Source organism: Furipterus horrens, unplaced genomic scaffold, assembly GCF_987537825.1.
Source record: "Furipterus horrens unplaced genomic scaffold, mFurHor1.1.pri manual_scaffold_7, whole genome shotgun sequence".
NCBI lineage: Eukaryota > Metazoa > Chordata > Mammalia > Chiroptera > Furipteridae > Furipterus > Furipterus horrens.
Genome location: NW_028327177.1, coordinates 14,788,375 through 14,816,155, shown reverse-complemented (window position 1 = coordinate 14,816,155; position 27,781 = coordinate 14,788,375). Strand labels below are relative to the sequence as shown.

Sequence of the window (27,781 nt, the reverse complement as noted above, 5' to 3'; positions counted from 1 at the left end):
GGTGTAACTTGAAATAGTTTTCCAAGCATCACGCCATTAGATTGCAAAGCAGCAGATTTCGTGTGGTTTGGAATAGGAGGTATTTTTGAACAAGTATTCAATCATTATAATGTATTACAAAATCTGAACATGACTCTTTAAGGCCATTAGCAATAATGAGATGACACGTCCATGTAGGACTCTATTAAAAAGTTTGAAAAAAAAAAAACTTCAAGAGAAATTGTAGCAGAGTAGGGTGCTAGAAATTCTGCCAGGAGTATTATCTGCTTTATTCTGCTTCACTACTCACCTAGGAGTATCAATAATCACAAAGGTCTTATAATAAATAAGTTTATACCAGTTCGTGTGATGACTATAAAACTTAAAAAGGAGGAGAGAAATACTTACTTCTAGCACAATGAAGGAACACCCATTTCTGGGATGTGTGGTTGTGAAACAATCAACCAGAAACAACAGGCAATTTCATACACAATCTGACTCCTTTCATCCCAAATCATGTTTGTCTAATCAAAGCCTCGTGCCCTCATTAATGGTGTTTACAAATACCTCCTGATCCTGGCTAAGCCTTTCTGAATACTGGACTTTGGTTGCCAATAACTTTAACACTTATGGAAAGGAGACACTGGATGCTTAAATAGTCCCAAAATGGTTGACCAGGGCAAACAATTTCTCTAAACTTTGGGGAGGAACAATTCTTGAGTGTGAGGTTGTGATTTAATTCATGAATTTCTTAAGTATGGAATTCTAAATGAGCATTTGTGAAGTAAAGGAAACCTTTACTAATGAACCTTTGGGGACCAATTAGCACAGTTTGTTAAATTGGAATACTAATTAGGTAGGTAACAGTCTAAATCAACCTAAATGCTTGTTAGTTTGACCAATTATAGGTGCCCAATAAGTGTTTGTTTAAATTCAATAATTTTGTGTCCAGAGGGAGTATGCCTGACATGAGTGGCTGAATTGAAAAATTTAGGCTATTAGTCATGAATAAATTGTGCATAACTGGAGCATTTCAACACAACAGTTGGAAGGCCAAGGTCATGGCAGTGAGGGTTTATGCATATCCCCTTTCCTTTGCTAATTCCTATGCAGCAATATTTCCTAGGTTAGTGTGAAGCTTTTCCATGGTATGTGTAATATCATGAAAAGTGTAAGAATCTTAGAGTAAAGTGCCAGTGTTACAAGGTGGCTCAGAACCCCCAAACCATTTAAAGACAAAGCTAGCCTGATCCCACTGTGCTCACTTAAGGGGAGACCTCCTTCCATTATATATTGCTGCAATCTATATGTCTTCCTTTGCCACTCAAAAGCCCACTGCTTTCCATCCAGTGTAATTTGAAATACTGAGTTTTAGGTTCAGACTAATAACTATGGCCAGTAGCCTTTGATTCAACCACCACACAGTCCTGACTCCACAAAACCATCCCAGAATTATTCACATGTCTCCCAGGTAGAAGAACATGCAAAGGCCAGCATTTTCCATGACAACATAAACAAAGCAGCTCCAATCTTGCAACTACATGAGAGCCTGGGGTTCTGCTAGGGGTGGCGGACAGGCAGAGAGGGATTCCAGTTTGCCTTTTGGGTCTTGAAAGCAGAGGTGGCGGAATCCTTGTGTTAGGAGAACCTTCTCTGGTATCAGAAAGAACCATGTGTAGCTCAGAGAAAATTCCATACTTGCCACTTCAGCAATATTATTAGCTTCAGCTGCATGTGGCATAAAGTCCCCAAATAAGAGCTTATTTGCCTGCAGAATGATATCTGCATCTCAGCTAGTTGGCAGAAGGAGCTATTGGCACCCCCTTTATTTTTTTCTTTTTTCCCAGGTTTATTGCAGTGTAATTAGCATACAAAAAATGCAGATAATTAATATATACAATTTGGTATGTTGGGACATAGTATACACTCATTTTACCATTGCCACAATTAAGGAAATAAATATATTTATCACCTCCAAGTTTCCTTCTGTCCCTTTGTGTGTGCATGTATGTTAAGAACACTTAACATGAGATCAACCCTCTTAACAAATTTTTAAGTACACAAACCTGATTGTTAAATATAGGCACTGGGTTGTACGGCAGATCTCTGGAACTTACTTGTCTTGTATAACTAACTTTTACCCATTGACCAACAGCTCTCGCTCTCTCTTCCCCTCCATCCCCTGGTAATCACCATTCTATTGCCTACTTGTGTGCATCTGATTATTTTAGATGCCTCATGTATGAGGAACCATGATGTATTTGTTCTTCTGTAACTGACTTATTTCACTTTGCATAATGTCCTCCAGGTCCATCCATGTTGTCACAAATGGTAGGATCTCCTTTTTTAGGGCTGAATGATATTCCGGTGTGTGTGTGTGTGTGTGTGTGTGTGTGTAAAGTAGTCCTCCCTTATCAGCAGTTTCACTTTGCATGGTTTCAGTTACCCAATATCAAATGGAAAATTCCAGAAATAAACAATTCATAAGTTTTAAATCGAGCATCTTTCTGAGTAGCATAATGAAATCTTGCTATCCAACTCTGTCCCACCCAGGACACAAATCATCCCTTTGTTCAGTGTATTCATACTATCCTCTAGCCCCTGTTAGTCACCTAGTAGCCAGCTCAGTTATCAGATCACCTGTCAGAATATCACAGTGCTTGTGTTCAAGGACCTCCTATTTTACTTAGTAATGGCCCCAAGGCTCACGAGTGGTGATGCTGGCTACTTGGATATGCCAAACAGAAGCCGAGTACTTCCTTTCAGTGAAAAGGTGAAAGGTCTTGACTTAATATGGACAGAAAAATAATCATATGCTGAGGTTTCTAAGAACAAATCCTCTATCCATAAAATTGCCTAATTTACAAATTAAACTCTTTCACAGGTATGCATGCGTATATAGGAAAAAGCATAGTATTTATAGGGTTCAGAACTATCTATGATTTCAGGGATCCACTCAGTGTCTTGGAACGTACCCTCCATGGGTAAAGGGGAAGCCATGTATATCACTATGTGTAAGTATATGTATGTATGTGTGTGTGTGTGTGTGTATGTTTCACATGTTCTTTATCCATTCTTCTGTTGATGGATATTTGGATTGTTTCCGTATCCTGGCTAATGTGAATAATGCTGCAACAAACATGGGAGTTCAGATAGCTCTTTGAAATCCTGTTTTCAGTTCTTCTGAATATATACTCAGAAACAGAATCACTGGATCACATGGTAGTTTTTAACTTTTTGAGGGCTCTCCATACTCTCTCCCATAGCGGATGCACCATTTTAGTTTCCCACAAACAGTGCACAGGCTTTCCTTATCTCCATGTCGTTGCCAACATTTGTATCTCTTATCTTTTTAATAACAGCCATTCTAAAGGTGTGAGGTGATACCTCATTGTGGTTTTGGTTTGTATTTCCCTGATGACTAACAATGTTGAACATTTTTTCATGTACCTATTGGCTATTTCAATATCTTTTTTGAAAAAAATTTTATTCTGGACCTGTGCCCATTTTTAAAATTGAATTATCTGTCATCTTGCTATTGAGTTATAATGAGTTCCTTGTATATTTTGGTATGGACCTCTTATGTGATATACAGTTTGTAAACATTTTCTTTCCCATTCCAGAGGTTACCTCTTCATTTTGTTGGGGGGCTTTTTGTTTGTGTTTTATTTTTGTCATTGTTGTTTTTTGCTTTCTAGAGGTCCTTCTTCTTTTAAAGCAACCACTGATAGCCTCACACGTCACTCAGACTTATAGCCTATCGGCTAGAATCTAGTGGAGCAGCCTTGCCAATGTGCAGGGAAGGTGCAGACGTGCAGCCTTTCCCCTGGGTACCCTGTTAAATACCAGAAGTTCCATCGCTAAGGAAGAAGACCCAGCAGCCGTGGGAGAGCCATTGCAGTCTCTACCTACGGGACTTGGGCAAACATTTTCTGCAGAATATTTCTATTCTTCAAATTAAAATAACACCTCCTTTGTGGGGATTATTTTGCTTAACCTCGCAGCACAAGCTTCTTCCTGAAACAATCTCTGCTTCTTATGACTTCCATGGCATGATACTGTCCAGATTCTCCTCCAATCTCTCTAGCTGTTATCAATTTTTGTCATTATTGTTACCGATTCTTCCTCTTTCTGTCCCTGCGCATTTCTATTAGTTCTGTCCTGGAGCAACTTCATTCCTCAATTTACCCATCCCGCTCACATGGTCAAAGGAAGTACAGCACACATTTTATTGAATATTTACCATCTGCTAAGAACTATAAGCACTTTATTCACACAATTGCACTTAATCCTGTCAACAACCAAAAAGGTAGGTACCCCATGGTTATTTCCCTGTTTTACTTAAGTTGATGTGATTTGTCCATAGCTGTGAAGCGCCAGGATTGGATTTTACTCCAGGACATCTGACTCCACAGTTTTTGAGCTTCCCACACTACACCACTCCTAGACCCCTTGTCCTCCCGCAAAGATCCAAACATCAGGTCCCATGCATACACTGAGCTGATACTAGACAGCTCTGTTTGACTGTATCATAAGCATTTCCAACTAAAGATACCCCAGAATAAAGTTGTAGTTCCTTCAACAATTATTTATTGAGCACTTACTGTGTGCCAGGCACTATTCTAGGTGCTGTATCTACCAAAATGACATAAAAGGACAGTGTCTTGACTTCAGAAAATTTACTGTCTAGTTAGGAAGACAAACAGTAAAATAAATAGCATCAGTTAGTGATTAGCACTGTAAAGAAAAATAAAACAGGATAAGTAAACTTAGATGGAGAGGGCCCTGTGGTAGAATAATGGGTCTAAAAAGATGTCAATCTGACCCATTAATTTCTGGAGTCTGCAAATATGTTACATTGCATTGAAGAAGGGAGATTTTCTAGATGTGATTAAGCTTAAGGACCTTGAGATGGTGAAATGATCCAGGATTATGTAAATAGGCCCAATAAAATCACATGGGCCCTTAAAAGTAAAAAGAAGGCAGAAAGGCGAGTCAGAGAGAACACTATAAAAACAACAGAAGAAGAGGCAGGAGAGATTCAAACACATGGGAGGGATTGCATCCACATTGCTAGCTTTCTAAATGAAGAAAGAGGTCATGAACCCAAGAAATATAGCAAACTACAGAAGCTAGGAAGGGTCCTCAGTTTATAGTAGGCAGAAAAAATGGGAATGTCAGTCCTACAACCACAAGAAACTAAATTCTGTTAACAACCTTTATGAGCAGTAACCAGATCCTCCCCCAGAGTCTCCAGAAAGCACATCCTTGCCAACACCTTGTTGCTCGCCTAGCAAGATCTATGCCAGTCCTCTGACCTACAAAACTATAAGTTAACAGAGTTGATGATTTGAAGCTGCTAAATTCTGACAATTTGTTACAACAGCAAAAGAAAACAAATTCTGGCTATTTCAGGTAGGGTGGCTGGGGAAAACCACCCAAAGCAGAGACGTGGGGAAACATTTGAGGGGAGAATTTCCCAGGCTAAAGGGAATGATTCTAAAATGACATGAGCTTTGAAAATATGAGGAACAACGAGGACAATGTGGCTGAAGTGAAGGGAGAGCAGTAGAACGTGAGATGGCAAGAGAGTCTGTGGGGGACAGACAGGCATGGGGAGATGTGGGAAGCAGACAGGCTTGGTTTAAAAGACTCTGTCCGCTGTGCGGAGCTGCCCCCCGCCCCCTGCTGCTGGACCCTTAGCCGGCAGGTTGTCTCCCAGGCCTGCTCTGAATCCCACCCTCCGGGGGATTTTAAAGATAGAATAGAAATGCAAAGTGGCTTTTAAGGAAGAGGGAACCTGCTCTGTTTTTCTCTGTATAGCCTCAAATCCTTGTCAGTAAAATGTGAAGAACAAAATGATTAAGTGAGAGGAAATGCTTCTGACCTTGTGTAAAATACCTGGATGTTTCAACCCTGTATTGATCTGCATTTCCCTTTCACTCCCTACCATTTGGGGAAGGGCTGCACATTTTCCTTAAGTACTTCCGCATGTGGAAAATGGATAAAAACCCTGGCTAATAAAGAAACAAGGGCAATTTTCCACTAGAGAAAACCCTCTTCCTTCCTTCCTCAGATGGAGTGTGTCTGAGTAGTTTCTTCATCCACTCCGAGGGACCCAGAGTTTCTCTCAAGAGTCCAGGGGCCAGCTCATGTGATGCTCTGCAGATCACAGAGCTTTGGATTTTATTCTAATCATGATGGGAAGACACTTTGGCCTGACTTATACTTTTAAAAGTTCCCTTTGTGTGTTGTAATGAGAGTAAACTGAATGGACAAGAGTAGAAGCAAGGAAATCCATTGAGGATGTATTTGAAAGTAAGAGTCCACTGTAATTTTTGATGGCTTAGAAATACAGTGGGAAAGAGAGAAGTCAGATGAAAAATGGAGCACATAGTACTACCAGTTACTGAGATGGGAAAATCATAGTAAAAGAAGGTCAGGGGGAATCAGAAATTCATTTTTGGACATGTTAAGCTTTAGATGCCAATTAGCTATCCCAGTCAAGTTATCAGATACATTGTTAGGTATGTGAATCTGAAGTTCAGGGACAGTTTGACTAGAAGAATGTGGTAGACAAAATAGTACCCCTTCCCTCAAAGATGTCGATGCCCTAATCCTCAAAATCTGTGAATATGTTATGTTACACGGCAAGAGGAAATTAAAAGTAGAAGCCAGCTGACCTTAAAAAAAAAAAAAGGAGACATCTTGGATTATCTGACTAGGCCCAATGCAATCAAGTGTTCTGAAATGGAGAAGAGGGAGGCAGCAGACTCAGAACTAAAGACACAGCATCATAAAATAGATTCAACCAGTTGTATTGTTTTGAGGATGGTAGAAGAGACCACAATACAAGGTATGGTGCAACCTCTAGAAGCTGGAAAAGACAAGGAAACACTTTTCTCCCCATTGCCTCCAGACAGGAACACGGTCCTGCCAGCACCTTAATTGTAGCCCAGTGAGACTCATTTCAGATTTCTGACCTACAGAGCTGGAAGATAATAAATCTGTGTTGCATTAAGTCCTAAGTTTGTGATCATTTGTTAGAGTGGCAATAGGAATCTAATATGAGGCGTAATGCCACTGAAACATTTTTTCTTCAATGGAACCCGCCTTGGTAAATGGCATAAACACCACCTATTTGTTCAAAGCAGAATTACGTGCCATCCTTAATTTCTTCTTCTCTTTCATGCTCCCAATCCAGTCATCATCAAATCCTTCAGGTGCTATTTACTAAATATTTATTTAAAGTTACCCACTGTATTTTGATACAGATCATCATCACCATCACCACCACCATCATCATCATCACTCATTATCTCCCTTTAGGATGGAAAGAAAGACAGTACATACCCAACATTCCCCATTTAGTAGCCAGAATAGGCCTTCTAACTGGAATATTTCTGGTAAGTATTCCTCTCTCCTGAAACTCTTCAATGATGCACTATTTCACTCAGAATAAAGCCCAAACTGCTTGACCTGTCTTAGAAGGTCCTCCAAGGTTTGCCGTTGTCTTCAGCGTTATTTTCTGACACTTTTCCTCACATTAAACCTTAAACTCTGAAAAGCATTTGGAGGCCTCCTTACTTCAGGTGTAGTCACTGGCCTTCCTTGTCCCATGAAACCCCCTCATAGAAACACTCCACTGTTCAGCAGCTTCTCCCGTTCACTATCAGAGCCCAACTTAGTCCCTTCAGATTGTCCCTGATATCCTAAATTGTAAGCACATTAATATTAGGATCTTGAACTTTTCCTTCAGGATACTCTTCACATGTGTTCTGCCTGCCCCATGAGAGCAGGGCTTTTGCCTGACTTTTTCACTACTCTATCTCCATTTCTGGCAGCAGCACATAGTAGGTGCACAGGAAGTATTTGTCACATGGTAACTGCTCACTAAGAAGCTGTAAAATGACAGTTTAAAATTTCTCTAATGGTTCCTATGCCATTTTTAGTAACTACTTCCTATAAAGTCTTTACTAATGGAGTGTTTCGATACTTTTTAAAATGCAATAATTTTGTGCCTATCACCCTCTTCAACATTCTTGACTTTTTTGTCCCCTCTGAAAATGCGCAGTAAGAGGTAGTGGGAGAATGGCTCCAATTTTTCTTACATTTATAATATTACTCAACATGTATTTATTAAGCTCTATGTGCCAATCACTAAGCATGGAGAATACGGTAAGTGAATAAAATAGACATAATTCTGTTTTTATAGAATTTTATACTAGAATGTGTGTGTACACGGTGAGGGGAAGTCAGAAAGTAACAAACCAAAAATTACACAGAAAATAGTAGTAAGAGCTCAACTCACGAAGGGGAGAGGCGTTAGTGTTACACTTCAGGTGGCCAGAAAAGCTTCTCGAGTAAACAGATGTTTGGGCAGGGACCAACAGCAAACCGGGGGTCTGTATCAGGTCACAGTAAGAATGCAAGATATGGAATTTCGTTTTCTAAATTCAAATCGCAGGCTACCAGTTGCAAGCTGTCTGCGACTAAACAAGTCAGACAAGCCCCTCTGGGCCTGCCTCCTACCTGTAAAACTACAGTAATACTACAAGCCTCACAGGGTTTTTAAAATGCTCAGCAAGTAAACTAACGAAACGAATCCTAAGGGCTGGGAACCTGGGAAACGAACGCTGGGAAAGCCTGCCCATCTCCCACCGCCCACCTCAGGCACCACCGCTGTAGCGGGAGTGCAGCTGGTGATTGGCTACTCGCCCTGTCAGTACCGCCCGTCCGGTCCAATCCTGGCCAGCTTTGCACCAATCCTGTTCCCAGGGTCGCCGAGGAAGAGGGGCCCATGACGTTTGATTACGCGTTACGTCACGGTGGGCGGAAGTCACGGCCGCTGTTTTGAAATCAGGCCGCCGGAGTTTTACAGCTCCATCCACGCGTAAGCCGGCAACTTCTCCGCGCTAAGAGGATTCCTCTGACGTTTCTTCACCGGTCCCGCCGGCCTGAGGCCGCAGCGACACCATGTCCACCCCTCCGTTGGCTGCACCCGGGATGGCGCCGGGGCCCTTCGCAGGGCCCCAGGCCCAGCAGGCCCAGCAGGCCGCCCGGGAGGTCAACACGGCCTCGCTCTGCCGGATCGGGCAGGAAACTGTTCAGGACATCGTGTACCGCACCATGGAGATCTTCCAGCTCCTGAGGAACATGCAGGTGGGCAGGAGGGCGGGCGCCGCTCCTGGCAGTGCGCGGGGAAAGCGACTGCAAAGGGGCACTGGTCTGCAAGTTCCGCGGCCCTCGGGCGTCAGCGGGGCTGCCGTGGGCCATCTTCAAGTATTGGGTCGCCCCATTTACGGTCAGAAGTGTTCCTCAATGACGTGTCTGTCCCCACGAGGCTGCCCTGTAAAGGTGATGTTTTCCAGAACAGGTTTCTGGACAATGGAAGCCACACATTCTAGATTCGAACAGGGTCTCCAGTTAACTTGCACCTTTCAAGGTGAAGGTGGGCCTCACTCTGCCACCCTGTTTTGATTACTTACTTTGACTTTCATCTCATCTTTTTTTTCCCCAGCAAAATACTTTCTAAGGATCTAAGCAGGTGAAAAATTCAGATTCTGCTAATTCGCCTAACCATTTTTGTTAAACAGCCCTTATTTTGGTATAATGGACTTACAGTAAAGTGCGTTTTTAAAAAGTTTTGGCGTTATGTATAGACCTGTGAGACCATCGTTCATCACCCAAAAAGTTTCTTCATGCCCCTTTGAAATCCTTACTTCTGGCCTTCTATCCGTAGGCAACCTCTGATTGGCTTTCTGGCACCATACATTTTCCCAGGTTTCGTGCAAATGGAATCATTCACTATGGAGTCATTTTTGGCTCCTCTCACTCATGTATCAACAGTTCGTTCTTTTTGATTGCTAATACTGTTCTTCCCGTTGTATGATTGTTACAACTTGTGTGTATGTATGTTCACCTGTTGATGGACAGTTGGGCTGTTTCCACTTTGGAGACATTGTAACAATTTTTCTATGAATGCTCCTCTACAAATGTTCCAGGGAACATGTGTTTCCTTTCTGTTGGGTAAGCAGATGCCTAGCAGTGGAATTGCTGGATCATGAGATACATGTTTTAGCACTTCACGCAACTTCCCCAGAGTCTGCACCATTTTAATTTCCCACAGCAGTGTTTGAGGGTTCTAGTTACTCCTCATCTTGGCCAGCATTTGTTATTCATTATATGTCTTTGCTTTGCAAATACTTTCTTGCAGTCTGTGGCTTGTCTTTTCATTCTCTTCACGTTGCCTTTTGAGGAGCAGACATTTTAAATTTTGATGGAATCCAACTTATTAATTTTTTTGATTTTGCTTTGGGTGTTGTACCTAAGAAATTTTTGTCCAGTTGACAGTGACAAAGATTTTCTTCTGTGTTTTCTTCTGGAAGTTTTATAGTTTTAGGTTTTACATGTTAGGTCTATAACCCACATTATTTTTTTCATACAATGATAGGTACAGATCCAAGTGTACTTTTTTGTATTTGGATATCCAGTTGTTCCAACACCATTTTGCTAACCCATTTTTTATTGAATTTATTGTGGTGACATTGGTTAATACAAGTATATGGGGTTCAGGTGTACAATTCTTTAATACATCATCTGTATATTGTATTGTGTGTTCACCACCCCAAGTCAAGTCTCCTTCCATCACCATTTATCCTGCCTATACCCTCTTCTGCCTTCCCCTTTTCCCTCTGGTAATCTTCATACTTGCTAACCCATGTGGATGTGATTCTGGTTTAATGGATGAGGATCCTGTGATTCAGAGAGGTAAAGTGACTTGCCCAAAATTGGTCAATCATAAGGTAAATTTGAAACCAGGTTTTTAAACTCTTAAAATTCTTATTTCCATGGATGCACTAAAGAGTGGTTTATTCTTTCTTTTTTCTTTAAGTTCTTGATTTTTTTCCTCCTGATTTTGAAGTAATTCAATTGTGTAGAAATCTTTTTAAGACCATGTCAATAAGCCGATGTGAAACAATACAAAGGGAATCTAAGAGAAAATATGAAATCTCTGGCAATTAAAAAAGCAATTATAAATATCTAAGATGATTAAAGTATGTATTAAATGATCTCTCACAAATACAGTTGACCCTGAACAACGCAGGAGTTATGGGGTGCCAACCACAGCACTGTTGACAATTTGCATATAATTTTTTTAAGTATATACAACATTTTCTTTTTGATGGTCACCTTTTTATACCGTAATCTTACATACTATAGAAAAATGCATAATGAGAACAGTAATTCCCATAATAGACCAAGTCCCGGGCTAAAAATTCTTCAGCTAAAATCCAGATCCATTTTATATCAGTATACACCCCATATAACGTAAGTGAGCCCTCTATCTGTGGCTTCCCAACCGTGAATAGAAAATGTGTTTCTTTATGTATACATGCTGTATGCAGAGATTGAATTAGGACTGGAGAACTAACAGCTAATATTTATCAAGTGCTTTCCTCGATCAGGAGCACTGTTGTAAGAGCAGTTGTAAGGAGTATTTTTATCTCTATTTTACAGTTAAGGAAACCAAGGCTTAGAGAAGAATTTACCCGACATTACACATGACTAGTAGTTCTTCCTATTAACCTCTTTATAGTAAGTACTTAAGTACTAACTTGCTGTCAGACAATTTTTAATATTAAAAGAGATATCCATGGCTAACAAAGAAAAAACTAAACATTTTCAAAAAAGTATCAATAACTAGATTACATGTGGACATATATTAAAAACCAATTTGTAAGAGACTGAGTTGTTCTTTTGTGGCTCTTGTCAGTGTGAGTTCTGAGGGTTAAGTCCCCTCAGACCCTTTGGAGCGCGTTACCATCGGCTGTAAAGGAAACAACAGTGTGGGCCACATTTCCAGAAAGCTAGAAGTAGTGGTACAAACGGGACTACATATAATGTATTTATTGATACAATTTTAAGAGTATTCAGATTTTAAAAATTATCTTCTCTATTGCTAATCAAGAGGGATGACGAAGTGCCATAAATACCGACTTTTCGATAAGTGGTTCTTTATTCGGTTCCTTTAGCTTCTTGAGAAGGGGATGAAAACTGTGGACTTTCTTCTGAGAAAAATGCACATATATACATTTTGGATAAAATTTCATGGGGATTAACAGATGTTTCCCCCAGGATCCCTAGGTCCCAGTTGAGAATCTGTGTAAAATGTGTTGCTTTGGTTCTATTTATTATCCTTTACGTCTTTAAAATAATTTCTTTGAATATAATGTACATTCAGAATTCAGAAATGAAAAAGGGCATTACAGTGAACATTCTGTCTCCCATCCCTCTTTGCTGTCTACCCCTTTCTCCACAGGCAATGATCGTTACTGATTTTTATTACTGTTCTTGTACATCCTTCCAGATATTCTATGCATATTTAAGCAAATGTACATTTTTTCATTGTCCTCCCTTTTGCACAGATAATGTTTATGGCACACAGCATTTTGCACCTTGCTTTTTTCATTTGGTATATTTTGGAATTCATTCATATTCATACAGAAAATAATTCCTTTTCTTTTTAAAGTGCACAGTAATTCACTGCATGAAAATACTGTAATTTATTTAACCAGTTCTCTCGTGAAGGGCATTTAGGTTGCTTTTAAATCTCTGACTATTATGCTGCAGTGAATAACCTCCTACATACATGCCCGAGTGTCCCTGTAGGATAAATTGTTGGATATAGCTATGTGCTTCTATAATTATATATATTTTGAAAAACTGCCCTCCATGGGGGTTGTATCGGTTTATGCTGCCATGTCCTGCTCAAGGCCAACGACTGGGCTCTAACACAGCGAGTGGTATTTTTGGATCTTTGATGGTTTGATGGTAAAAATCTCCTTTAGATTTTTCCTATTTTGAATGAATTTGAACATCTCCCTTCATATAACTTTTGCTTCAATTTTTATATTTAAAACTTTGATCCATATGGACTTTGGCCTAGAATAAAGTGTGAGGTATGGCCCTGGCCTTAACTTTTTCCAAAAGGTTGATTGAATAATCATTTTCTCCCCCACTGATTTCAGATGCTATTTTATACAAAATCAGTCTATTTCTGAATGTTCTGTTCTATTCACTTAGCTGCCTGTCTCTTATGTATTAACGCCAAATTCTCTTTATTGAGGCTCTATAATGTGTTACAGTTATTTTTCAGAACTGCCCTGGCAAGTATTGCTTATTTTCTTCCCACATGTGCTTTAGAACTGCCTGTTGAGTTGTGGGAACAGCCTGTTCCCATTTTTAGTAGGTCCGTTTAACCTGGAGAGATTTGCCATCAGGGTTATGCTGAGTCTTAATAGCCAAGAGCACGGAGTATCCTTCTGTGTGTCCCCACGGAGTACTTTACATTTTCATTTTTATCTTGGTACTCTAAAAATTTATTGCTAGATATTTTATCTTTATTGTTGCTATTGTAAATAGGGTCTTTTTCCTTTTTCATTTTCTTTGGTTTATTTTTATATTTGAAAGCAAAGCTATTGTTTTCTAAACATTAACTTTGTACCCACCTCCTCCTTGAATTCTTTTTTTAGTAGTAGCACTTTATCACATTATTTGCTTTGATAATTATACCACTTCCTTTTTAATGTTTCAAGGTTTTTCCCCCCTCTAATTGCACTGGTGAGTTCCTCCAGAATAATGTTCACTGGCAGTGTTAGTGGTCTTAGTAGACATCTTGTTCTGTTCCATACTTCATTGGGAATGCTTTTAATATTTCCACATTAATCATGGTGCTGACTTGTTAACTGGGATACATGTATTTTATCATCCTGGGGAATGTTTAAAGAGTTTTATATTTGTTTTAAGAATGGATATTAAGTTTAGTTGAATTCCTTTTTGGTAACTGGGGTACGAGCGTATTATTTATGGATCTTAATCAGTATTCATGAGGGAAGTGATTATTGATGAGCTTTTCAGCTAAACATGTACACTACAGTGTATAGCAAGGGGTCTTAGTCACCATAATAGCTTACACTCTTAATCTGAGAGCCTTGCCTCTGGTGTTCACTGCTCTACCCCAGCTTCTAGAACAGTGCCTGGCACATGAGGAATAGTCATTTTTAGAATGAATTAATTATTCCCTTCTTTCAGAAGCTGATGTTGTATATGAAAACTAATTCCCAAACTTACTCAGTAGGTGAATTTAAGGAGGGTGATTCTTTGCATTTCAAAATGATTTTGTTTTCCTTTGTGAAAAAAACTATTCTTGTACAGAACACACACTTCTAAGTGAATTTTAGGTACAGATTTATTGGGAAGATAACTCATTAAAGTAATGCAGACTGAACTTTAAAACCTTCTGTTTGTGAGTATTCTATTAAATACAGACACACAAATGTGAATCAGTTCTAGCCTTCACTAAGTAGAAAATATGGGCAAAGTAATAAATCAAGTAAATGCCATAATAAAGGTACATAGGGCTTCTGTATGTAAGATAAAATCATACTCCTTATTATCAACCAAAAAGGAGAGCAAGGCTCCTTTGAAACATTTCTTTGATTATCAGTGTTTGTGAAAGTTCATAAATTGGAAAGCTTACAAGGAGAAATTTTACATTGTACTGGATGATGAACTTTTAATGCCTTTCTCCTTTAATCTATTTTTACTAATTCAGCCTTTGATATATATTTTTTATTAATTTCTTGGAGGTATTGTCCTCAGAATGTTTTATGCTTAAGAATTTCTGAAAATCCTAACAATATCTCATTTCAAATAATTGCAGAAGATCCATCTCATCTTATAAACCATTACATTATTGAAAATTTGAAAGTGAGAAAAGAAAATAAATTATTCAATCTTATTTCCCTAGTATATCTATCATCAACTATGTAAGCCTTTCTAGTCTTTTTTTTTTTTTCCATGTTTATGGTTTCACCTACTTGTAATGATAGTGTGTCCTTTTTTTTTTCTCCAAACTTTGTATCATGAACCTTTTTTTTGGTTTTCATTCTTACTTATCTGTTAAAAAAAGAAAAAAATGTACTGAGGGTTAGAAAAACTGGTGTGATATAGCTATTAATAAGTATTGAATAGTTCTGTCATTTTCATCCCCAAGGTAAGTATAAGGGTAAGTGCTTATGATGAAAGCACCTTGTATACTAGAAAACAGAGTGTAAATGTTGTTAATTCTTATGTTAGAATAATTTCACAGATGAGATTGTGGGAATAAATGTAAAGATGTACAGAGAAAGGAATATTTTGTCACTGAGTTTCAGCAAGACACAAATGGCACATATTTAGTTATAGTTTCTAAATAAATATTCAGTTTCCATTTATCTGTGATTTTTATCTAGTCAATACATACATTTGGCTTCTTTTGATAAAATTCCTGAATTAAAAATTAATAAACATCCAAGACAGTTATGATCATAGCGGTTACTTGTAATAATTTATTAATGATCTTTAAGTTTAGATTGATTTACACCTATATCTCCTACTATATACTTTTTAAAGTAAAACTTTTGGCGACAGCTTTATATTTTCATGTGTGCCATGATCATCTTAATTATTTTATCAGAGTTAAGGTATCTTGGGGTTATTCTGCAACAGGAGCAGCATATTATTAGTTTTCTTCAGCTGAAAAGCCCTGTCTTCATTTATTTCTTTTCATTTTTTAAATTGTATTTTATTTTTAATTTCCTAATTAAGTTCAGCTGCTTACTGCCTTTATGTAATAGTAATATTGAAACTGTACATTTTTGTAAGTTACAATATACTTAAAAAAATAGAGGGAAGAAGTATATCACCTGGTCAGAGGGGCTTCTCAGAAAGTTTCCTCTGGATCTGTTTTACAGCACTGAACTAGGATGCAAAGGAGCTAAGAAGTGAGCCCAAATACTCTTAAATTCTTAGAATCGCACTTGATAATCTGTGAGGAGTTATTTGCCTTTATGCAGTGCTTAAAAATTGTTTGTTAGCTCTACCTATAGCAAATGTTGATTTTCATCACTTTGTTTTTATTGTTTTGTTTTGCCTGATAAGCTCCCAAATGGTGTCACGTACCACACTGGAACATACCAAGATCGGTTAGCAAAGCTCCAGGATCATCTTCGCCAACTTTCTATTCTCTTCCGGAAGCTGAGATTGGTGTACGACAAATGCAACGAGAACTGTGGCGGGATGGACCCCATTCCCGTAGAGGCAAGTGGTGGTGGTGGAGGGCGGATGGGTGTGAGATGTAAGACAGTCTCAGGCATCTGTCATTTTTTCTCTTCTCTCTTGTTCTTGTTTTTGCAATATTGCCAGATTTTGAATGATATCAGATGAAAATATGACATACATATATATAGAATATATATGTATAGACTTAGTACTATATTTTCATGTTAATAATTTTTTGTAGACTAACAAACAGGCTTATTAGTGAATTTTTATTATTGGAATGAGAGGGTTGTCTGTGGCAATTTTTATCATTGTTAGTGTCTCCTTTTTTTTTTTTTTTTTTTTTTTTTAGATTTAATGTGTTTTATTGATTAAAATATTACATTTGTGCCAATTTCCCTTCCCTCTGCTCCCCTCCACCCGGTGGCCCCCCTCCCTCCAGTTGTCCCCCCCTTTTAGATTATGTCCATTAGTTGTGCATACAGTTCCTCCCAACCTCTCTCCGTCTATTCCATTCCCTCCTACCATGATCCCCAATTCCTATATCATCTCCCTCCCTCTCCCCACTCCCCCTCCCTGTTGACCTCCCCCCAATATGCTTCCCGTACCCACAGTTCCTTTTCCACTCTCGTTGCCTGTTTAGTTTGCCTTTGTTTCATCTCCCTAGCTTCTGTTTTTTTTTTAAACCAGTCCCTTTAACATCTCATATAACAGTGGTTTGGATCTAATGAACTCTTTCAGTTTTATTTTGTCCTGGAAACACTTTCTCTGTCCTTCTATTCTGAATGACAATTTCGCTGGATAGAGTATTCGTGGTTGTAGGTTTTGGATTTTCATTACTTTGAATATTTCTTGCCAGTCCCTTCTTGCCTGCAGGGTCTCCCTTGAGAAGTCAGCTGATAGTCTAATTGGGACCCCTTTGTACATAATTCTTTTCTTCTCTCTTGCTGCTTTTAAGATTCTCTCTTTATCTTTAATTTTTGACATTTTGATTATAATGTGTCTTGGAGTGGTTCTCCCTGGGTCCAGTCTCTTGGGAACTCTCCTTGCTTCCTGGACCTGCAAGTCTATTCCCTTCCCCAAGTCTGGGAATTTCTCCTTTATTATATTTTCACTCAATTTTTCAAGTTCTAGTTCATCTTCCTCACTCTCTGGCAAACCAATGATTCTTATGTTGGGCCTTTTATAGCTGTCCCAGAGGTTTCTGATCCTCTCATTGTTGCTTCCCATTTCCTCTCTCTGCATTGGTTGACTGCTTGTTCCTTCTCCATATTCCAGTTTGTTGAAATGAACTCTGGATTTTTTTTCCTCACCATCTGTCTCGTATGTGGTTTTGTTCCTTTCATTATGAATGTTTTTCGCTTCTTTCTTATCTTTTTCCTGCTCTTTTGTGAATTCTGTAAGCAACCTGATAACAATGGCCCAGAACTGAGCCTCTGACAGGTTTCTTATCTGTTCTTCTGTCAGGTTCTCCATCTGTTGCCTGGTGAGTTGTGTCACCGGGATTTCTATAGTTGTCTGCCTCATTTTGACGGATGCGTTTTGTTTTCTTGGGCTGGCTGTCGGGGGCAGTGCCTGTGTACGCGTCACAAATCAGCGACCGCCGGTGCCTGCCTGTCCGCGACCTATTTCGCAGCCCTGTGGTGCTTTCTTTGGGGGCGGGGGTCCAAGATGGATTCACACAGTTATTCCGCTAGGAGACCGGGATCCGTCCTCCCGCCCCCCTGGGCCTCACTGTTCAAGGCGATGCGGAAGCTGCTTTCCCCAGCGTTGGGGTCGCGAGCTGCCAGGGGCTTGACTGCCGCCGTGATTTTTCGCCGCCCCGCCGCTGTCCCAGGTGCGACCGCAAACAGCGCTGCCCTCTTTAACTCTTACCTGCCCAAATGGCACTGCTGGTTTATAACTTCATATGTTGGGCTTCCGTGTAGTTTTATTTTCTGGAATTTCTAGTTATCCTTTGTTTTGAAGTAGTTGTATTCCTCTCTAGTTGTAGAGGGAGACCTAGCGTGTCCGTCTAAGCCTCCATCTTGGCCGGAAGTGTTAGTGTCTCCTTTTGATTAAAGTAGTGCATGATCTTTTTTTGTAGGAATTTAGTACTGTCAAATACTTTTAAAATCATTTTCATGTGAGTTCTTTATGGATAAAGGTTATGTTTTCATCATTAATAATTGAGATTAGCTTAGTGAATCACTCTAGTTTTAAAATATATTCTGTAAATTTAACCTTGGGTCATAGATACAGTTAAAGTATATGATATTGTTATAGATGGCCCCTTCTTATTGACAAGTTATATCTCCATCACCAAAGGTACCTGGGAAGATTCGGATGTTCTCTCACTACATATAAAGAACAACTTCATGTGATCAGTGCTCCCTTTTTGAGGGATCAGCATGTAGGGATGAACAAAGAAAGAGTAAACTCAAAACAGCCTGAAAAGAAGTGATCAAAGATGTTGAAGAAAGATCAGAAATGTGGTTGACAGATTGTCAGAGGCTGCAGAGAAGTCAAGGAAAATAAGGAATAAAAACTGTCCAGCAGATTTTGCTGGAGGAGAATTGTCAGTATATTTGAGCAGAGCTTCACTGACGTGGCAGCAACAGGAAGTCAGATCACAGTGGCTTGAAGACTGAACAGGAAATAAGGAACTGGATCCAGTAAGTGGATATCCATCTTTCAAGAAGCTTAGATAAAAAGCAAGAAAGGAAAGCAGTAGATGGAAGGGGGAATAGAGTCAAGGGTTTGGGTTGTTTTTTCCCTCCACATGGGAGAGATCAGAACATGTTTAGATAATAAAGGAAGAAACAACAGGGAAAGGTTGGGAGGGGGATAAGCAATCAAGGCGGGAGGGCGGAGCAGTCAGAGCACAGGAATGGAGACTCACCATCTTCAGGAGGAAGGACAAGTCTGTATTAGGAGAGAGGAAAGGAAGAAAGAGTGGTTATGGGTGTGGGTAAGTTTTTATTGTCCCGGGAATTTGAAGAAGTTTAGTCAGATGACTCTTAGTTGTGCCAGTTATTTACCTGGGCCTGTTCCTACATCAGTGTAAGATGGCTGAGACTAGATTCCTGAAGCCTGTCACACCTGCGAGGGGCTCCATCAAATAAACTTCATCACAACCATAATATCTAATTATAATTCTGCTAGAAGGTTCATTGCTATCTACATTTTTTTTCTCCTACCAAAAAAAGAAAACATTCTCCTAATCATCCTAATCAAAAGAAGTTAAGACATACTTAGTTTCTAAATAGCAAGTAAATGTGACGCTGGAGTGTCCTCTCCAGTGAAGCTGAAGCTACAGAGCCTGGGCAGGGTGATATGGAGGGTCTGCTGTTGCCCATGCAGCAGACCCCCCCTCTCTTCGCAGCTGAAGGGTCCAAGGGAAAGACGAGTCAATACAGCTTGGCTTCAGGTGCGCCGCAGGAGTTGCCGGTGTTGACTACAACGTCAAACCGCCTTAGGGACTCCGGCTCCGGATTTTCTGTCGGGGTTTACTCCCTTAGCCTTTCCCCTGAAGAGGTATGCCGCAAGGCAGCGGAGGTTTTTTGGAATCAGAGTTTTCCTTCTCTGAGCAAGTAAATGACATTTGTATAATGCACATCCATGAAGTTCCTTTCTTTCAGGTATGGATGAAAGAAAGCCTGTTCTGTCTCAGTGGACTATGAATTTCTTAGGTGCAGGAATTAGAACTTGCCTGTCATTTTTTTATCAGTGTCTTGCCCAGGGTCTGGCAGTTAAGTATTTGCTGACTGAATGAATAGGCCGTAACAACCGTAAGTGACAACTAGTGTTATAATGGATATTTTGCAACAGAAACCTGAAAAACTGATGTACAGAATACACTGAAATGGTAACCTTTAGACGTTATTTTAGAAAATTACCGAAATTGAAATTTATTTTTATACTTAATATTGAAAGTATAAAAATTTCACTTAATCGGACTCATTATATATACCAGTGTAATTGGAAATTTTGTACTGTATTTTTGACTTCTGTTTGTCACTTCCAGCAACTTATTCCATATGTGGAAGAAGATGGCTCAAAGAATGACGATCGAGCTGGCCCACCTCGTTTTGCCAGTGAAGAGAGGCGAGAAATTGCTGAAGTAAATAAAGTGAGTGATTAGTCTGTATATTTTATATTTCAGAATTATTGGTAAAATTTACAAGGGAGTCTAATGTAACTGAAAAACACTTTGAGTTATAGAATTACATGAAATGGTTTATGTGGCAAATTTAACTCAGAGTACAATGAAGAACTAACAGGTAAGCAGAAATGTCATCTGAATAGTCAGAAGAGAGATCGCAGATCCATTCAATGAAGCTCTTAGAACAGCTTCAGAGGCACTCAGTCACACCCTGTTTACTTTTTTCTAGGTAGAATCTAGCTGCCTACTTTGAAGCATTCTAGAGTAGCAAATGATAAAAATTTATAAATAGGAAATGTGAATGTCTCAACACCTGAATAGGAAAGTGAGAGAGTTATCAAAGCATTATCCTATCCCATGCCAGAAAAAGGTTCTGAACTTAAATGTATTTATTGCTGATTCTTTCAGAATTTTAGAAGATATTCAGATAGTTCTCATGAAATATAGAGAAATAAAAAAAGCTGTTAATTCTTTCTATGGTAGAAACATGGCCCAAACATACCAATACCTAACCAATAGCACAATAAATAAAACTACCAGTTACACACTTTTCATATACATATCCCCCCATCCCACTCCTGAAATTTTAATTCCAGTTAATGGAATTCAACAGGACACTAATCAAAGAGGATTTTCTGAGGCATATGAGGATATATATAATACATAATGTCAGTAGGTTAAATTGAAAAGAATTTTTTTCTCAAATCTAAAAATTTGATAAAATTCAAATATTGCTCATTTAAAGAAAACAAACTATTAATAAGATGGTATCTTTCTTTTTCTTTAAGTATTTTTCTTTCTGATAAATAGCCATCATTTTTCATACTTTTTCAGGCATGAAATAACTTGCCTTACATGACTATATTTAATGTTATTTTAGAAGTTACAGAAACAAACTTTAGGAAACAGGCTATAATATGTACAAGCTTATTAAGTTTATTAAGCTTGTATGTATATTATATCAAGCTTGTTAAGCACAAAGAAACTGAGTTGGTAACTACTGTCAATAAGTTCATTAAAAAGGCTTAATAAAAGATATTCTCTAGTAATGACTAAATCAATTATATTATAAGCTATTTGCAATTGTTAACAGTAAATATTAAGTCGTTAGGATTTATCTCAATGATATATATGACTAAACTTATTAAGATACATAAAAGAAGTTTTGAATAATTAAAAGAACATATAAAGTTCTTATGTGGCTAACAAATTTTTTTAAAATGCCCATTATGATTACAGTCAGACCTTGGGTTCTCGAACGTTTTGATTCTCTTCCAGTTAGTTGTTCATGGAAAAAAAGTCTCGGTTGTCGAACAAAACTTTGGTTCTTGATTCTCAACCCAACAATACTTTCGTGCTGATACTCGTATGTTCAGTCATGCCTCTCTCAGGTGACAGAGGGTATTCGTTTTTTGAACAGATCGCTGCTCAAATAGTTTTGGGAATAAATAAAGTTCAAGAACTGAAGGTCCACTGTACTTCATAGTTTTAATGTAGTAACAATCCAAATCCAAATAGGCATTCTCTTAAAAGTATACAAAAATAAGACTTCAGTGCAATACCAATCAAAAAACAAACTGAAATACAATCTAGATGGGAATTTTATCTTCAGAATGAACTAAATATCAAAGAAAATATTGATAAGAGTAATAAATCAACACTGCATTAAAAGTTAAAACGTAATATGAAACATAGTATAAAAACAATAAGTGTGAAATACTGGCACAAGAATAGACAGATTAGTAAAATAATGGCCAGAAAAGCAGTCTTTCTATTGTATATGAGAATTTAATATGATAGAAGAGGGACTGTGTGGAAAATTAGTCTTTAAAAATAGACACTTTGGGGGAAATTAACCTAGCTACTATATTACACCATATGTTAGAATGAATTTCAGAGTGGAAAATAAGACCTGCAAAGTAAATATTGGAAAGTTGAAAGAAAAATGTATATTAAAACTAAGGAGAAAGGAAAAAGATGAATAGATTTATAAAATAAAACTTTATAATTTTTTGAAAGAAGAAATGCAAATCAAGATGACTACTTCCAGCAAATTTGACAGTAAGGAATGATCATAAAAAATTCACAGTAGAAAATTGGAAGGAGATGAGGAGGGGATGTGGACCTTAGATTAATGAAGAAGAAATTGTGTATGGTGGTCTGGAGGTGAGGCATTCACTTATAAGGAAGCGTTATGTTTCTGTTGATAATCTACATATTAACTCACAATAGATATGTTCTCTTTATTTTTTTGTCTCTGTAATAAGGATGTTTTTATAAAATACATTAAAATACATGTAAGTAAAATACCATTGTAATGTTAACTATAATTTCAGAGTATCACATGTGACATATAATTTTCTACCATAGAAGATTTTATTATATGAAATATAAACTTAACTAAATTCAGAAAGATATAATTTTTCTAAATATATGTTTCATTTCACTTTTCATTTCTTTCAGTTCCTCTTTTTATCCTATTTAATGGCTTAGAAATAACTTGTTTATTTTATAAAAGACCTTTCATATAATCAGAATATGGTAATACTTGGAGTATATAATCAAAATATCTTACTACCAAAAAACTATTAAACACAATAAATATAGTGCAGTTGAAGGATATAAAATCAATATATAAAAATCTGTTGAGTTTCTGTATACGAATAATGAAATATCAGAAATAAAGAAAACAATCTCATTTATAACAACAACTAAAAAGCATACCTAGGAATAAACATGAGGGAAGGAACCGTATACACTGAAAACTATCCAACATTGTTGAAAGAAGTGAGAGAAGACCAAAAATGGAACGATACTCTGCAACTGTGTGGGAATGACCAGAAGGGAAGGCGGTTAGGGATGGGAAGTGGTAGGCAAAGGAGGGGAAATGGGGACATCTGTCATAGTTTCAACAGTAAATTAATAAGGTAAATAAATAAAGGTATTCTGTGTTCATGGATTGGAAGAATTGTTAAAATATCCGTATTACTTAAAGCAATTGTATTTAATACAATTCCGATTAGTATCCCAATGGCACTTTTCACAGAACTAGAACAAAAAATCCTCAAATTTGTATAGAACCACAGAAGACCCCAATTGCCAAAGCAATGCTAAGGAAAAAGAACAAAGCCAGAGTTAATCACACTTCTTGACTTCAAACTATACCACAAAGCTAATCAAAACAGTATGATGTTGGCAGAAAAGTGACACACAGACCAATGAAGTAGAAATGAGAGCCCAGCAATAAAACCCACATTTATTTGGACCACTAATTTTTGACAAAGGAGCCAAGAATGTGTACTGGAGAAAGGAAGGTCTCTTCAGTAAATGGTGTTGGGGATGAATATTAGACAGCCACATGCAAAAGAATGAAACTAGACTATCTTACCCTGTATACAAAAATTAACTCAAAATGGATTAAAAACTTGGACGTAAATACCTGAAACAATAAAATACATAGAAGAAAACATAGGCTCTAAATTTTTGAACCTTTATCTCGGAGGAGGTTTTGTGAACATGACCCCAAAGGCAAGGAAAATACATGCAAAAATAAATGTATGTGACTACATCCTTCTGCACAGCAAAAGAAACCTCTCTTCTGAGTGCAGGAGTTTCTATCATGAACCAGTCAGGTGTACTGTCTACCACTGTACCCATTTTACACTAGGATTACTTCTCTGAGGACATACGTCTGATGGAAATAAATCAGCACCTATTCCATGTGCTCATTTCATGTTGTGATATTTACAAAAACAAAACTTTTGGACCATATTTTTTAATATATTGGCATTTGCTTTTTAAATGACTAAGTTGCTTTATGGACCTGTAAAAACCAGTAATAAAATTATATTCTTGGTATTCAATTAAAAATATTTAGAATTTTATTACAATGTGTATTTTCATTTTAAATAAGCTACATAAAAAAGCAGTTTTATATATCCCTCAGTTGACCCTCACTCAGTCATTTTCAGAATATTCCTATATTGTTGTGTACTTGAAATTGTTTAGAACAACACTGAGGGGGTGTGTTTACTACTGAGTCTGTGCGCTATGTCTTGTTTCTAACCACCTATGTGATACCACAGTGCCATGAAACGAGCATGAAATGTGTAATCAGTATTTGATGTAAATCATCAGAAGACAGAATGGCTCTGTTTCAATCATCAAGTTTTTGGCTCACTTAAATACTTTTCATATTTCCTAATCCATAAGCCCTAATACCCAAGTAAAGGATGAACACTTGTTTGAGACTATTGTGCATGTTTTAAGAATATGAGAATGAATTCTGCTATGCTTAAAACTGTTCTGTTGATGGTAAAATGAAATTGAAAGATAATGTTGGTAGTTTTTTTTACAGGGTTGACATAACTCAGTCCATGCCTTTAGAAATTAAAAACTTTTTTACCAATCGTCATAGCCTTTATATGAATATTAAATTACATGCCATGATTTAGCTTAAACCTATTTTTTAAGCATCTACTCTGCTAACACATTCACCTGTTAATGTAACAAATTAGACACAGCTGATGGATTTTGATAATAGCAGCTGTCAACCTCTGTTAAAATCAATCAGTGGTAAGACTGTATATATTAAATTCTGTATCACTTCATGAAAATTTACTTACAATTTTAGCAGTAATAAGCAGAACTGTCATCTCTGCTGTTGCTACTTTCATGATGTGTTTTGGCTCTAGATAGTTTACATGTTTACTAATTTTTTAAATTTTAAACTTTGTGGCATCTATCGTCCCAATGCTCCAAGGTTGCAGGTCACTCCCCAGTCAGGGCACGTAGATGAAACAACCAATGAATGCCTACATAAGCTAAAAACAAATAGATATTTCTCTTTCTCTTCCTTCCTCTTTCTCTAAAAATCAACCAATTAAACAAAAAACAAAAAACTTTGTGGCTCTTTGAGAAAACGGTCCAAGGGCCTTATAATACAGGGTGGGGCAAAAGCAGGTTTACAGTTGTGAGTACTTGAAATACAGTTTATCTTTATATTACTTATGATTTTCCATATGAACTGTAAACCTATTTTGCCCACCCTCTATATCATACTTTTTAAAAATTATTTTTACCATTGCCTTTAACTGAATATTACCATGAAAATATCCTACATTTTTGTTCTCTTACACTATTTTTAAAGAATTAATGAGGCTAATTTTTTTTTAAAACAAGTATATCAGAATTTATATTTCCAAATGAATATTCCTAAAAGTAGCCACATTGGTAAGCTATGAATTGATTCCAGTAATGCAGCCATTGTGACAGCCATCTGTAGCCTCTGTTCTGATACTGATTTTAAAGTGTGTTTTTCATCATGTAAAAATATAATTTCATTACTTTTAATTACTCCTTAATTTATGTTGAAAATATGATCATTGAGTTTATTTCACCTGACTTAGCCTTTGAATGGTTTTCAGCTGTTCCTAAAACTTAATCTTTCTTCTGCTTCCTTTTTTATGGACTCAGATTTGTTACCATTGAAGTTTTGTAGGAGAATCCATACTTGCCCTGTTAACCTTTTTCATTGCAATTTAAATCACATTTCTTCTTTAAGAATGTTAATGGGTCTTATTACCCACTACCAAGCCCAAAGGGTTTGTGCTCATCACAGATTTTTCTGGACCCCCCAAACAAAAATCCTTTCCTTGTTTGCTGCCCCTACCAGCCAGAGCACAGTCTTTGTTTTTGGAGTTCCACAGCATCTGATATTTTTCCTCTGTCATCTAGTCATTTGGGCATTATCTTCCTCCTACTTGATGTTGAATTTCTTCAAGGCAGGGAGCATTTCTCATTCCTTTTTTTCCCTTACAATGCCAAACCCACAGCCAGTATTTATGGAACAGAATGGGTTACAGTCTCAGAATTCCATTCTAATGAGAAGTTCTGACACTTAAAAGTGTTCATATTCAAAATATATCAGAAGGTACTAATTCAAATAAGATGTTTTTAAAAATTAACTCATTACTTCTTTTGTTCTTAGTCAGTAGCTCTTCTCCACTTCCCTCTGAAAAATCAGAATTGAGAGGGGAGCTGCGGCAGCTGAATCTCCCCCAGCCAGGGGCGCGATGGCTCAGGGCAGGGCAGCTGACACTGAACCATGGTGAAGCCATCGTTAGTTCACTACGCTGACCTTACTGTTTCTCATCGCTTGTGTCTCTGTGACTGATTATTACACAGACACATAGGACTGAGGCAAGGATACTTAAAAAGACATTTATAAACTGTAGTCTAATAGAAACCCAGACACAGAGATGCAGAGACACGTGCCATTCGGTCTTCAGTCTTCAGAATTAGAAGTAGATTGCTTCACGTTTGGGGAAACAGTGACTTCTGCCCTATGTGAAAGACCAGTGGCACCAGGCATTGTATTTTTATTACACTTTATTTTCTGCAGTGACAGTTCTAACACTTTATGTGAATCAAATCATTTAATCCTCATATCAGCGCTTACGAGGGAGGTTCCGTTATTGTTCTTGTCTTTCTGGTGTGGAAAGTGAGGCACAGAGGTTAAGTAACCTAGGCAACGTCTTACATTCAGTCACGGAGCTGAGTATAAACCCAGGAATCTGTCTCTGCAGACTGTGCTCTTGACCGTTACATTACACTGCCTCCTGGAAAAGCTATATACGTTGGTTTTATAACAATTAAACATTTAGTTTATTTTCTTTGAAGGTGGAAATAGACGAGTAAAGGGAGGTGGAGGCTGGAGCCTGGCCTCTGTGTGCCTTTTAGTGAATTTTTGTGGCCAGAAAGGATTGAGACCTTGTGCCTGAAGGTAATGTTTAGCCTAAATGTCTGGAGTCCTAACTTACGACATTTAATCCTTTAACTTCATGGTCTATAATATTTCATTTTGTATAAAATCGTATGTTTCTGCAGAAACTCAAACAGAAGAATCAACAGCTGAAGCAAATTATGGATCAATTACGAAATCTCATCTGGGATATAAATGCCATGTTGGCAATGAGGAACTAAACTGGAATTTGAATTTCCTCCTTTACACACGTTATACCATTTTTTTCCCCTCCAGTATTTTTTCCCTTTGAAGAAGATTATTTATGTGTTTGTATTCTCGTCACTAGAAATTAAAGTTCCTGTTTTTACATTATGGTTTTGCATTAAAGTGTTTGTTGGAAGTCTTTTTTCTTTTAAGCTATTGATTCTGTGAAAGAGTATTATAATAAATTTTGATAGGGTTTGTGTTTTGGTTAATCTTCATGAATTAAATGATTGTTTTTAAAAGCAAAATAATTAAAATTTTGTAAATAAATTTTTAAATTTGATTAGTGGTTGTTTTGCTCATTTCATTATGCTTTTAGAAGAAAATTAATGGTTTAAACATTTCTGAAGATGAAAATATCAATCTGGTACAATTTAATTAAAATTAAATATATAATTTACTACTTCAGCTCAATTTTTAAAATTCAGTTGAGTCTCAGACATGTCAAAATGAGAAAACAGGTAACGTTTATATTGCTGTAAGTAGGTGAAAATTGCTATTACCATGTTCTTCAAGTGTGTGGTCTTAATTGGAAAGATCTGTCT

The 27,781-nt window shown here is 37.6% G+C and overlaps 1 protein-coding gene across 2 annotated transcripts; it reads left to right on the top strand.

Moving 5' to 3' along the window:
- Nucleotides 1–8,806: 8,806 nt before the first annotated feature.
- Nucleotides 8,807–27,519, top strand: MED30 (mediator complex subunit 30). 2 transcript variants are annotated; one of them, XM_090282746.1, is made up of 4 exons: nucleotides 8,807–9,141; nucleotides 15,964–16,122; nucleotides 20,090–20,194; nucleotides 27,116–27,519. In XM_090282746.1, the coding sequence occupies exons 1-4, from the start codon at nucleotides 8,956–8,958 to the stop codon at nucleotides 27,209–27,211; spliced, it is 546 nt and encodes a 181-aa protein (XP_090138872.1). In that variant the 5' UTR covers nucleotides 8,807–8,955; the 3' UTR covers nucleotides 27,212–27,519. The 2 variants fall into 2 exon arrangements, with proteins under 2 accessions (XP_090138872.1, XP_090138873.1); XM_090282747.1 differs by lacking the exon at nucleotides 27,116–27,519 and adding an exon at nucleotides 26,909–26,983.
- Nucleotides 27,520–27,781: the final 262 nt, after the last annotated feature.

What these genes read in the sequence shown, in the direction of transcription:
- MED30 (XM_090282746.1), top strand. Translation starts at nt 8,956, where the DNA reads ATGTCCACCCCTCCGTTGGCTGCACCCGGGATGGCGCCGGGGCCCTTC. An exon ending in AGCTCCTGAGGAACATGCAG is followed by an intron (nt 9,142 to 15,963) that starts GTGGGCAGGAGG and finishes TTGCCTGATAAG; the next exon opens with CTCCCAAATGGTGTCACGTA. An exon ending in TGGACCCCATTCCCGTAGAG is followed by an intron (nt 16,123 to 20,089) that starts GCAAGTGGTGGT and finishes TGTCACTTCCAG; the next exon opens with CAACTTATTCCATATGTGGA.